The following is a 14020-nucleotide window of genomic DNA, read 5'->3' as shown; positions in this document are numbered from 1 at the left end:
TTACCTATTGAAAATTGGCCGGATCGGACTATGGGCTCAGAAGTTATGGCCAAAATACTTTTTTTCATACCAAAAGTGCGAAGAAATTGCTCACTTACAAGAAACGAGAAAGGCACTATCACCGCTAGGTGAATTAATCTGTTTTTTTTTTTTTCAACTCATTCGTAAGATTTTTGTTCAATCCGTGAATGTTAAAGAGCAACCAGGCGTTCACCGTTTATTTTTCATGCAAGTATGTCATGTTTCACCACCTTCACTGTGATTCGCCTCAAGCCCCAAGTGTATTTTTTAAACGCATTTCTAATGCTTTAGGAAGTTAAAAAGTTCTAGTTATTTTGTCCTTTGTTATTTTAAATGTAACTGTTTTTGTAAATTTGCCTACCATTTCATCCGAGTTTAAGCAACTTTACTTTCTTACCTGCATCGAAATGTTGGATGAAAGCAGAAGTGACATATCACCGATAAGGATTAAATACAAACGCCAGTATAAAAAGTGGCTTAGAAACCTCGCGGTTATTAACTGTGGAAGTGCTGAATGAACACTGCGATGCGGCAATGTCCCAGTGGGGAATGTAGTGCCAAGAAGAAGAAGAAGAAGAAGAATGACATTTCAACCCAGTAGGAAATATTATCCAGTAAATTCTAAAATCACCGACTTGAGTCGACTTCCGACTCTTGGTTTCCCCTGTTCACCCTTCCCGGCTTTTCATCTCGAAAATCATAACGCGCCAAATGCACCTCAACCAACACTTCGTGTTCACTTTTTTTTTCACCTTCCCAATCTTGACAATGAAAACTGATTGTTTATTCTCAATGCAAACCTGCTAGCCAGCCGCAGCAGATCGTTGCCAAAGCCGGTATACGTTGCGATTTGCTGCTCGAGGGTAGAAACACGGAACAAACGTCGGCAACCTCACCTCAGGTCAACGAATGATCGATCAGAAGTTTGAAGCGGCGATGTTAACATACAAACATAGAGGCCCACCTAAATATGGTGCAATCTAACGAGCAACCTATGGTAACACCGTTTTTTTTCCACACATTTGAGGTCAACGATGACAAATTTCAAAACCTTAAAGGTATGCATTTGGGTGACATTTGTGTGGCCCTTACTATGTTGTACATTTTAAATAGTATGATCGTATGATAAAATATTCAACGATGCTGAAATGTTTGTTAATTATTCGGATGAGGGCTAAACCGGTTCCAGTAAGCACGCGAATGCAGTTCGAAAACTGCGTTCACGGCTAATTTACGGTTCCGTGCACAGAGCTGGCTACGCAGTGATTCGTTTCCAGCATTTCAAGGTCAGATCGGATCAACTTTTTTTTTCAAGTGACTGGCATTGAAATTAGGAGGTTTTCACTTTAGGAGGTAAATATTTGTTCATGTCAGCAACTCTGAGCAACTAACTTAGCCAAATGGATCAACTTAGCCAATAGCAAATTATTTTTGTTTTCTTTAGGATAAATGCTAGGTTTCTCAGATAAACCGGATTTGTCACAAAATTCAGTTTATTTGTAATGACAAGTTGATAACACTTTATTAATATACATTAGGGTGGTTCAAAATCGATTTTGCTCCACTACGCTTATCTGTTTCTGTTTAAGTGCCTTAGGAAAATTAGAACTTATTGCTTTTTCTATTTCTTGTACATTTTTTCATTTTTTTTGCTCTTTATTATTTATTTTGCGGAAATTTCTTATTTTTGGAAAATAATATATATTTTGTTGGAAATTTTGTGATTGTTTATTGCTAATATTGGTTTATTGATGAAAATTAATATATTTTATTTTAATTCTTCTTTTATAATTGCAATTTTTGATTATTAAAAGGCTAATTTTGTTTTGTGATAAATTTGTAATTATTTATGGAAATTTCGCATGATTTTGGGAACTTTTATACTTATTTATAGCTTATGTCCTGATTTCTTTATCGAAAATTTCAATTTTTAATAAAAAAAATAATTTTGAAGGGAAATTTTATTTTGCTGCCACGCATTTGTGATTCAACCATAGTAACCTATATTTTTATAAAGGGTTTGGTCGGTTGAATACCAAATTTATTGTTTTGGTTTGCTTATTACCAAGTATGAAAATTGGGTTACTGTGATGAAAACATAGATATCTGACATATCATGTTGATCCTTGTGCTGATCACAAGATTTGAAGTGCCATTAGCAATCTAATATTTATCCATCTACTGTGCTGTCTTTCGAGCCAAGAGCAGCAATATTACCTGTTGAGTAGTTACGCAACTAGCTCCAGAAAACTTCGATATAGAATAAATTCGATTAATAACTCTGTGAACGATTAATGATGAGGTTTTTTGATGAGTGGAAGCCCTAAAGTATTCTTTTTAGCTTTGTCGGCTTTCTTTTCGCCTGCGTTTAAAGGGAAAGCGCTATACTCAGTATAATGAAATATTCATAGGGAAAATGATCCTATAGTCGTTCCTATAGTTGACGTAATACAGTATGCGGAAAATCTAAGAATCAAACGCAGCAACGCACTACGCCCAATAATAAATTTATATGTTAAAATACAACCCAAATTAAAACAGTATTGATTATTCTGATAAACTGGTAAATAACTTCAAAAAACTTTACTCAGTTTGGAGTAGGGGGAAGGGCCGTTTGACCGAATACCGTTCGGCCGAATGCCATTTGGCCGAAGGCCACTAAGCCGAAAGTTGTTTGGCCGAATATACCATTTGGCCGAACAGACCATTAGGCCGAAAGTCATTTGGCCGAAAGGGTCATTTGTCCGAAAGGGTCATTTGGCTGGAAGAGTCATTTGGCCGGAGGGGTCATTTGACCGAAAGGGTCATTTGGCCGAAAGGTTCATTTGGCCTGAAGGGTCATTTGGCCGAAAGGTTCACTTGGCCGAAAGGGTCACCCGGCCGAATTGGTCATTTGGCGGCAGCCCTTACTTTGCACCGTTCAATGTGCAAAAACGATCCATAAAAGAATGAAAAACGATCCGTAACTAACATCTGAATGTTCCATAAAACGATACCCTAAATCCATAAAATAGTTCGGGAGATTCCATAAAAAAAATTTTATGATCCATAAATCTTTGAAAAATGATCCATAAAAACTATATTTTGATCCATAAAATTTCAAATTTGCGCAATTTTTATCCTGATGATGATCCATAATTTCAGTAATATGATCCATAATTTTGGTCATATGATCCATAATTTTGTTTATATGATCCATAATGCTTGGAAAGAAGGCCAATGAATATTATGAATATATTAATTGATCCACACATTTTATAAAATCTATGGATCATTTGCCAAAATTTATGGATCATATCACCAAAACTATGGATCATTTGAACAAAGCTATGGGTCAAATGGCCAGAGTTATGGATCATGTGACTAAAATGATGGATCATATTACTGAAATTATGGATCGTCATTACGATAAAAAAATGCGCAAATTTGAAGTTTTATGGATCAAAATATAGTTTTTTATTGATAATTTTCCAAAGATTTATGGATTATTTGTCATGGTAACGTTCACGTTCATGGTGAAATAGCAGGAATTGTATTGTTTTTCTTGACTATGTTAATGGAACATATTTTCCCATTAATTGCTAAATTTTAGTTTAGTTATGGATCGAAAAAATATTCTTTATGGGATCTCCTGAACTATTTTATGGATTTATGGAAGCGTTTTATGGAACATTCAGAAGTTATTTATGGATCGATTTTCGTTTTTTTTAAAGGATCTGTCTTTATTGTTTATATGCAAAAGTATGTTTTGCCTCATTTGGCTGAAAGGGTCATTTGGCCGAATTGGTAATTTGGCTGAAAGGGTCATTTGGCCCTCCTTAGCCGTGCGGTAAGACGCGCGGCTACAAAGCAAGACCATGCTGAGGGTGGCTGGGTTCGATTCCCGGTGCCGGTCTAGACAATTTTCGGATTGGAAATTGTCTCGACTTCCTTGGGCATAAAAGTATCATCGTGTTAGCTTCATGATATACGAATGCAGAAATGGTAACTTGGCTTAGAAACCTCGCAGTTAATAACTGTTGCTAATTGCTAAGTGCTAATTGAACACTAAGCTGCGAGGCGGCAATGTCTCAATGGGGGATGTAATGCCAATGAAGAGAGAGGTCATTTGGCCGAGAGAGTCATTTGACCGAAAGGACCAATTCGGCCTGATGACTCTTTCTACCAGATGGGTTTCGGCCTAATGGTTTGTTCAGCCTAGTGGCATTCGGCCAAATGGCTTTCGGCCGACTGGGTTTCAGCCAAATGACCCTTCCCCGTTGTGGTAGTGTTCGTATAGTTGCGAGTCCCGTAGGAAAACAATGTACCAATAATTGGAGCTATCATTTAAGGACGGAATACATGGAATGCATGTGACGGAAGCATTTTCCATTAAAATAGATGGGGAAAACTTTCGAATATATATCCAAGGTATTTCTTTCAAAGTTGATTGCCTTTGGCCACCCAGAGGGGAAATTAATTATTATGTCTAAAACTCGATTTATGCATATGCACAACATGTGATAGATTTAGTTCGAAAAAGGTATTGGAGGGTAACTGGTTGGTGGGGTTTGATCCCACGAAACCAGTACGCTAGACAGGTTTTTTCCTTACTAAGCTACGAAGGACCTCCTCCGTCGTCCTCCGCAGCTTAGAGGGTGCTGATGAAACCAAATTCCCAGCACCGGGCACGTAGCCGTTCTCTCGCAACCCATTTTCAGAACTAACTCTCTCATATGTGTTTTTGTACGAAGCCAACCAAGTAGAGTGAGTATTTAGTGTTGTCTGGCTCATTGCTTTATCAACAACTGCGCTCGATGAAGTAGGATATGATTGAATGTGACGTAGTAACCAAAAACACATACTTTTCAACAAGTAATTAGGTTCAGATGCTCATTATTGCTAGTTGTCATACAAATGATAGCTACATGTAATTATAATTGTTTGGTAATAGATGAGATGAAGTTTACGCAAAACGTTTAGTCACAAGACCACCACTTGCACCATGCGTCTCCATCCATATGCTCATGATGGTGATTATTTTAAATATCCCTACTTACCTTACACTGCCCCATTGGTTCCTATTCAAAATAGGATGGCTATTTAAACCATGAAAAAAAAAACTATTTGGATTCTGGATATGTTTTTGGGGTATATTGAAAAAAGACTTATTTTTAATTGATCAACAAAAATGTTTGTAGAAGTTTTTATTTTCAAATGGAACATTTTTACTAACTTCTCGAAGTATTGCTGCCACAGAAATTAATCGCGAAACGACCCCGTCATTCAATTCACTACGATTACCGTTTATTACACCAAGCCGATCGATATCAAAAGCCACCATCGGCGTCGTTTAAAAAAATGCAATTCATAAAAGCAACAACCCAGCCAACCGTGCAAAACAGTTTGTTACATCATATGTAAAGTCGCAAAGCCAGTTCACACGCGTGTAGTTGCTATTCACATGCAGTTGCAGCAGCAGCAGCAGTCAGTCAGTGAGTGAGGCAGTGGGTTTGTCCCACCCAACAACATACACGCTGAGTCTGCGCAAACCCCGCACTAGCAGTGCTCTCAACTACTTACCTACTTATGTAGCACAAAGCTGCACGATCAAGGAGTCATCAAGTGTTAATCCAACGTATGTATGAACAGTGAAGATACGAGTTGTTTTGAGTCCACTTCAGAGTGCGTATCCGGATTCCAAGACAGTCACTCGTCAGTTGTCATTGAAATTTCGTTTAGGTTTTTGACTCCTTCGTAGTGTACTAACAGCGGGTGTACAACGAAGAGTCACTTTTTTCAACCAAACTACAAAATGAACTAAGTGCTAATTACCCACCAGTCATGGGTCAACATGTTATCAAATGTTTTAGTAATTTACTTGACAGTGATGTTTCTGTCGTTAACGCATTATAGGACTTGACATTTTCTCGGTCAGCGGCAGTAGGGTTAAGAAGATGGCGAGAGCATTTACTTTATTGCCACGAAAGTGGGTTTTGCACTGGCCAAGGTCGGCTTTTTGTGACCATGATGTCGTCAAATATTTTATTATGGAAATATCCAACCACAGGTTGTGACATCATTATGGGCATATGTTTCCGCAAGTTGGATGTGAAATTGTGCGGGAAAAAAAATGTCTACAACAAAAACCTGTATTTTTAATAGTGCAAGATTTAACCCTTTTTGCCATTATTGTACAACAGGGTGTAACGAAAAAACTTAATAATCATTCCAAAAAAACGTTTGTTTGATAGCAGGACTTTCATATACCAATTAACTCAGCTTGACGAATTGAAGTGATGTCTGTCTGTGTGTATGTATGTGCGAAAAAAAAAACTCAATCACTTTTTAAACATTTAACCTCATTTAACCTAAGTCGAGTCAAGTACGAGACACTGAAGACGGCCTTACTGTTGAGGTCGAAATACGTATCTGTCAAGATACAATTAAGTGGTGGAATTCAATGGGATTGTATAAACTCGTCTTATGACAGGTGATTTAACCTCAACCAATTTACTCGCAACAAATTGCATTCGATTGAAAATCGTGTCCCATTGCTTTCTATTGAAAAATGAGGCAGATCGGAGCTCAAAAGTTAAGTTAAAATACTATTTTTAAATAATTTCCGGTTTTTATTTTTTGTTGGTTTTACATTCGCAAATTCGTTCTGATATGTTACCACCTCGCCACTAAAATACCAGTACCTATTTCCACGGTCATCAACTGCAAGATTCCTTAGAATTTTTTTTACAGATAATCTTCGATGTAACGTTATGCAATGCGCTATTAAATGCGCGCCAGCGTCCACCTTCTCCCCTCTGGTGGGATGACGAGTGCACCAAAGTTTATTGAGGAAAATCCGACGCGTTCAAGGACTATCGGAAGCGCGGTACGCGGGATAATTACGACCAGTATATTTCTCTTGGACGCAAATTTAAGAGCCTGGTAAATGCCTAGAAGCGCGGCTACTGGTGGAATTTCGTTAATGGGCTTTCACGCGAAAAGTTGATATCAACTCTTTGGATCGTTGATAGAAGAATACGCAACGCGTCGTCGGTTAATAAAGATCAAGAAAAAAATCCTTTCGGTGGATTTTCCCCTTCCAAAGAAGGTATGCCCTGATTCTGTCCCAAGCTGAGCGTGCTATAAACGTTGAGCGAAACGAGATGGATGTTCCCTTGTTGATAGTTGAATTCTCACTTACTCTCTTTTCATGTAACAAAACTGCTCCAGGAATGGACGGAGTCAAGTTCAACCTGCTTAAAAAGAACCTCCCAGAAGTCGCGAAGAGGCGCTTGTTGAATTTATTAATTCAACTTCTTGAAGGCAATGTTGTCCCGGATTAGTGGAGACAAGTAAGGGTGATTGCCATGAAAATAAAACCAGAACAATCTGAGTTAGATCATAATTCTTACCGTCCAATCGCGTTGTTATCATGTAAGCTGCTTAAGAAAATGATTCTCAACCGGCTCGACAAATGAGTTGAATCAAATGGCTTCTTCAGATACCTAATTTGGATTCCGCAGAGGCAATGGAACGAACAATTGTCTCGCGTTGCTTACTACTGAAATACAACTGGCCCGATCATAGAAAAAAATTAAAAGAAAAATCAATGGGTGCAATGTACTTGGATATTAAGGAGGCTTTTCACTCAGTTTGAGTTGACGTCCTTTCAGACAAAGTCTACGAATGTGAGCTTTCAACAATCTTGAGCAACTATTTGTACAGCTTATTGTCAGTGAAACATATGAGCTTTTCTCATGGACACTCAACAACTTCAAGAATCAGTTACATGGGTTTCCCCCAGGGCTCATGTTTAAGCCCCCTTCTTTATAATTTTTACGTCAGAGACATCGACAGATGTCTCATGGAGAATTGCATGCTAAGACAACTTGTGAATGACGCTGTTGTATCCCTTACAGGGACAGGGGTGGGCGATCTGCAAGGACTTTTGCAAGATACTTTACACCATTTTCAACTTGGGCTATAAAGATAGGCATCGAATTCTCTCTGGCGAAAACAGAGCTGATTGTCTTTTCTACTGCCCATGATTTTATAGTTGACGTATCAACCGTTCGAAATTTCAGTAATTCAACCGCTGTTACATCGATGCGTTGCTTGTTTCAAGCCTCATTTAAGTGCTTACGGATTGAAATGTTTTAAATTTGCGATGTTTGTCCCTAAATTATTCGAAATACATGCGGAAGTGCAATGGTTGTTACGTCCACTATGAAATCATGGCATGAGCAAGAGCCAGCCAAACTTAAGCTTCATCTCATAGGTGAGAAAATCACTTAAGGCAATTCACACAGATATTTAGGGTCTGGTTCGATTCGAAAAGCACCTGTGGAATGCACATTAGACATCTGAACAGAAATGCACACAACGAATCAACTTCATGTGCACAATTACCGGGACATGGTGGGATACTCACCTTGAGGATCTGATAAAGCTTTATCGCACAACGATCCTCTTGGTCCTCGAATACGGTAGTTTTGTTTCCAATCCGCGAAAACTCACATCTTAAAACTCAAAAGTATCCAGTAGAGTTGCCTCTGTATCGCGTTAGGTTGTATAAACTCGACTCATACAATGAGTTTAGAAGTACTTACTGGAGCACTTCCTTTATCAGATCATTTCGCGGAATTGTAGTATAAATTCCTCATTCGGTGCGACGTTTCAAATCCATTGGTAATTGCAAATTTTGAGAAGCTAATCGAACGAAACTTCCAAGCTGAATTTATGACACTGTACTACTGCTATATGAGCCTGGAGATTGACCCTTCTTCTTTTGATCCCAATCGTAGTTGTTTCTTAGACACTTTCAGCTCTACTGGAGTTTTTGATCTGACGATGAGACAAGATCCGCTCCGATTGGAGCACACACCGCGAATTTTCGGGAGTAAATACAGCCATGTCAATTGCAACAAAACATTTTTGAGCGACGGTCAAAAACAAATGAATCCACTGGATTTGGTGTCTTCAATGAATTTCGCAGAATTAGCGGCTATACAGTATGCATTAGAGCAAACCTCTGATCAATACTTCATTTTCACGGATAGCCTTAGCTATTCGTTCAATGGGGCCGGGTCAGTACTCACCGTATTTTCTAGGCAAAATACGAAATATGCTGAATGCTTTTCACAATCACCTTGGTATGGGTCCCTTCACATTGCTCGATTCCGGGCAATGAGAAAGCGGACTCACTCGCCAAGGTGGGTGGGTGCTATGGAAGGCGATATATGGGCGTCAAATCGCCTTTAGTGATTTTTTCTCAATTGCTCGTCAGCAAGCCTTGCTCAGTTGGCGACGAAAATGAGATGAAGGAGATTTGGGTAGGTGGTTACATTCTATTCTCCCACAGGTATCGAGGAAACCCTGATTCAAGGGGTTAGACATCAGTCGAGACTTTTTTTTTTTTTTTAGCTATTTCGTTTATTTGACAGGCTCAGGCGTGTATAACACTTAACGGAGCCGAGACTTTATGATATTTACAATCGATATCATCTTATTATCAACAGTTAGTAAGGGGAAAGGGTATAGACCAAGATACTCGTGGCGACTCAAGGTTAGATTGCGTAATTTCAGGACGGACTAGGTTGGGATTTAGGTTTGAGGCACTACAGCTGCTCATCTGGGTATTTGACGTCATTAACGGTATGGCGTAGCGTCGGGCTCGAGTTGTGGTTCGTCAGGGAGCATCTTCCGGATGGCCATAGCTTCGTATTACACAGAACAATAAGACAAAAACAAAACAAAAACGAGAAAGAAAAAAAAATAGGGGAATTAGACTTTAATGTCAGACGAGCAAAGAAAGGCATAGATGGCCTGCATATAAACCACATCGCGATCCCCCAGAACACCTCTTACTTCCCTGTAGGGTTGTTTACCTCGGGCCACAAGGGTATCCATTGTCGAGACTTTATTAAGGTAATGTCTAGGCTGATGTCAAACCATTACTCATTAAATGCGCTTTCCTATCGAATAGGGCTCGCAGACAGCAATCACTGCGACTGCGGTGCAGGCTATCAATACATCAACCACGTTGTCTGGAACTATCACGAATACGAAGCTGTCAGGTCCGATTCATGTGCATCCCTCCGGGCTCAAGGGAAAACAGACAACGAAGACATTAGAGGTGTGCTGGGTAAGCTTGACCTTGACTATCAATGTTTTCATCTAGCCCTCCTGTCAGCTGTTCGGTAATATCCACCTTGCTCCCCCCCCCTCTTCCGCCTGCAATATAACGGATTTTTTTAATCGTTGAGGTCCATCCTACGTGATCACTGCATCCAGATGCAGGGAAAACACCGCAACAACGCTACTTAATGACAATGTTAAAATCCCTAGTCCCTATCATATCCTAATTTTGTACTCCTTAACCTCGAGTAAGCCGCGAGTTTTCGGCTCCCAAAAACTAACCACTAGACAAGACAATAAAACACAGAATATGAAATTGAAAATAAAACATTTCAAAAGAATTGCGCTACATAATCCCTTTTGGCGCTTGAGCCTTCAAATAAAGAAGAAGGAAATTGCTCAGGTTTCAAAAATGTTTAATGTCGATCAATTATATAAACTTTAATGTATGTTTAATTGTTGTATAAAGTAAATTTTCATAATTTTACACATTGATAAAAAAAATTTATAAAAATTAAATTTGTTTTCGTTCCTTCGTGTTTTTGCTCGTATACCTTTGAAAAGTGAAATATTTGTAGTTTAGTATTTTTCTACAACTAATCCTTTACAAAAGAAGGTTATGGTGGTGACTGGAACACTATAAAATATTAATGTAACTATTCAAACGGAAAATAAAAATAGAATCCTGAAAATAGAAAAAAATGCAGTAAGTCGGCTTTGAATGAGAATTTTCGAACTCTAAATATGTTGAAAAATCAAAAAAGATGAATAGTTTCAAGAAATTATTGTACTGGATGAGAAACTTTTAAAACAAATTTCCAAAAAATCAAAATGTGGAAATGATGAATTTACGAATTAAAAAAAATATTGCCCATAACGTGTTTCGAAAATAGTGATTTTGAGCGAAATCAAAAATTTGGGATGTAGAGGGCTAAAGATTTCCTTCAGAAATACCTCCCGGGGATTCATTTGAAAACTCCTCCGGAAACAACTTCGCAACTAAATATAAAAATTAATTTTCAAACTCCTCAGGATGGTGCTTCGAGAATTGAAAAAAGGATTTAAAGAACTACTTCAGAATATACATTAGGAGTTTGGAATTCAAAACATCCTCCTGGATTTTTTTTCGGAAGTTCTTAAAATCATTCATTTATAACCACATTTACGAATTCCTTTAGGAATTTCTAGGAAATATCTACCGAAGCTCCTCTAGAAATTTTATTGGAAATTCCTTAGAAAATTCCTTAGGAGATTCTTTCGGGATTCTTTTGGAAATTTCTTTAGCTTTCAAAAATTCGCGTAGAAATTTCTTCAGCAGTTCCTAAGGAAATTGAATAAATGAGGAATTTATTTAGAAATTATTTCCGGAGTACATGAAAAAAATCGTCAAAACATTCTGTTACTAATTTTACCAACCAATCTGGCAGAACTTCCTCCAAGAGATCCATTATGGAATTACTTTTTTTACCCTCAACTGACACCCGCACCAAAAAGCTTGCATTGAGATCCTCCTGGTGTTACTTACTTGGGACATTCCTCAGATTTTTTCTCAGCAACTCTTTCTAAAATTTCGTTAGGAATTCCTCTAGAAATTCCGTGAGGAATTCAAACGGATTTTTTTTTCATAATTTTTATAGAATATTGCTATAGAACTTCGGAGTTTATTTAAACATTTCTTAGCAGATTTTCCTTGATATTTTTTTTTTCAGATATAGGGGAGAGAACCACTTGGGCAGCACCCCTATTCCCGTCCACAACGTTCATTACTCGGGAGCATTTAAACCGAATTACTTGTTTTTTAATACATGGTTAGTTTCTGTCGATGTCTAGTGATGTACAAAAAATCATGCCATTTGGTTGGAATGCGGTCGAGTTATTAACTTTGCGGACGGGAATAGCGGGTGCTGCCCAAATGGCCCCGCTCCCTACGTTCGGAAAATCCTTCAAAAATTCATTCGAAAATTCTTTCGATTTTTTTAGGAATTTCTTTAGAAAATAATTTGTAAACTCCTTCAGGAATACCTTCGATAATTCCTTTAGAGAATCCTTTAAAAAATCATTTTCAAATTTCTTCTAAAAACCTTTTTATGAAATTTTCGACTATTCCGTTAAAAATTCAATTAAAAATACCTTCAAACAAGCCTATATAAGTTCTTTTTGTCGGGAATCAATTCAGGAATTCCTTCGGAAAGTCCTTCAGAAATCAGAAGTCAGTCCAGAAATTATGCCTTTGTTCAGTACACTAAATTTCTGGAAGAATTCTTCCAACAAATTATCGGATAGATTTCAGGTATTTTATATGGTTTTACTAAAGAAAAGAATTCCTAAAGAAATTTCTAAAGAAATTCTCAATGGAAGTGCTTCAGGGAGTTTCACCAAGATTTATTTAAAAAAAATCCTGGTTTAAATCCGTTAAAGATTGCAGATAGCCAATTTATGAATATTTATGCAAACAGTGTAGCGAGAAGCAAGCCCTGTGGTTACAAATTAGTTCCTTGGCTTTTAATCTGAGATCTTTTAATAAATAATAATATTGGATTCAATTTTCAGGGTCATTTTTCTTTTCGGTGATTTATGTGGTATTACAGTCTGGTTTTTTAATCAAAAACAACATCTAGTTTTCATTCAAAAACCAGACTGAAACACCAAATAAATTACCGAAAAGTACAAAGAAAGCAGTCGACATAATCAAAACAAGGACCATTTTTCTAAAAATCGAACAAGATTGCAGGAGTTGTTTGCAAGAAAAGCTATTCCGCACTGCTACCTGAACATTATGCTAGAAAAATAAATATTCACCCCATAAATTCAAATACTGTAATATGAGGATGATTATTCATGCTTCAATATAACGTACAACTTTGAAATCGAAATGTACGTTAACTCAAATTTATGGCAAGACTAGAATCTATTATGGTTTTGTATTGATTTATATATTGATCCTTATATTTTACTGAAAGGCAAAGTGACTGGCTATGATGAAATGAATACAAAAAAGCAAAATAGAACGCAAGGTCACGACCAAACGAGACCACCAAAATCAAGCCATCGGTGTCCGCAAATTCATTGTCACGTCCGTCAGCATAAGAAAGCTTCGATCCACCACCTGACAAACAAAAACTCAGTCAACAGTTACACCCGGCACACTTACCTTGAATTGGTTCCACAAGCAGGGTGAGGCAAATCAGTCCAATTGCGACCGCCGGGGCGCATGACACCATTGATGCCACGCCAGGAAGCTGCATCTTGGATCAGGGTACGCGTCCGGCAATTATGCCCGCGGTAGTGTCGAATTGCACTTGTTTAATTTTTAAGGAAATGAGTCTCAACTCGATTTCCTACTCCTCTCCGGGTACACTTGTGTAGGGTAAACGAGCTGGCCACTCGACTGTAATGCAAACACCGTCGTCGTCGTCGTTCTCAAAACCACTACGCAGCATCGGCAACGGCAGCAGCACCCTAGGAAGTCAAACCCGTCCAGTCATAGTCGGTCGCCACTCCTTAATCACACAAACTCGATTAAGTAATACACTGCCTCGGCTAGGTTGGTCGCGTCGCCGTGATTGGGGCCACAGCACACAAACCGCAGAAAGCCGGTCTTCTCCGCAGTCTTTCACTTTTGTTTGAACTACAAAGTGTCACCACCCGGTCGTGGCAAAACGCTCAAATCACTGCACTTCACGGTTTGTTGGTAAAGCAAATACGCTGAGTAAACGATCGGTGCGTCTCGTTAGTGTTAGTCTTTCAGAATTAGGCAGCCTCAGAGGCATTTATTGGAACGATCTCCGCGGTGAGCATTGCGTATACTCCTAATATTCAATTCCTTAAACCTAAAGAAAATGCAACAAATTCCCAAACAGGAACGTTATTTTGTTATATG

General features: G+C 38.3%; 1 protein-coding gene across 6 annotated transcripts in view; it reads right to left on the bottom strand.

The window, feature by feature from the left end:
• The window catches only part of LOC134212256 (pancreatic triacylglycerol lipase-like), an 81036-nt gene that overhangs the window by 55551 nt on the left and 11465 nt on the right, over positions 1 to 14020 (bottom strand). For 3 of the 6 annotated variants that reach the window (XM_062689945.1, XM_062689946.1, XM_062689948.1), the window contains exon 3: positions 13292 to 13845. In XM_062689945.1, the coding sequence (XP_062545929.1) occupies positions 13292 to 13385 (94 nt within the window). In that variant the 5' untranslated portion in view covers positions 13386 to 13845. The remainder of the gene's footprint in view (positions 1 to 13291; positions 13846 to 14020) is intronic. The other 3 variants (XM_062689949.1, XM_062689950.1, XM_062689947.1) reach the window with 2 other exon arrangements.

This window comes from Armigeres subalbatus, chromosome 2, assembly GCF_024139115.2.
Source record: "Armigeres subalbatus isolate Guangzhou_Male chromosome 2, GZ_Asu_2, whole genome shotgun sequence".
NCBI lineage: Eukaryota > Metazoa > Arthropoda > Insecta > Diptera > Culicidae > Armigeres > Armigeres subalbatus.
This window is presented reverse-complemented; position numbering and strand designations above follow the sequence as displayed.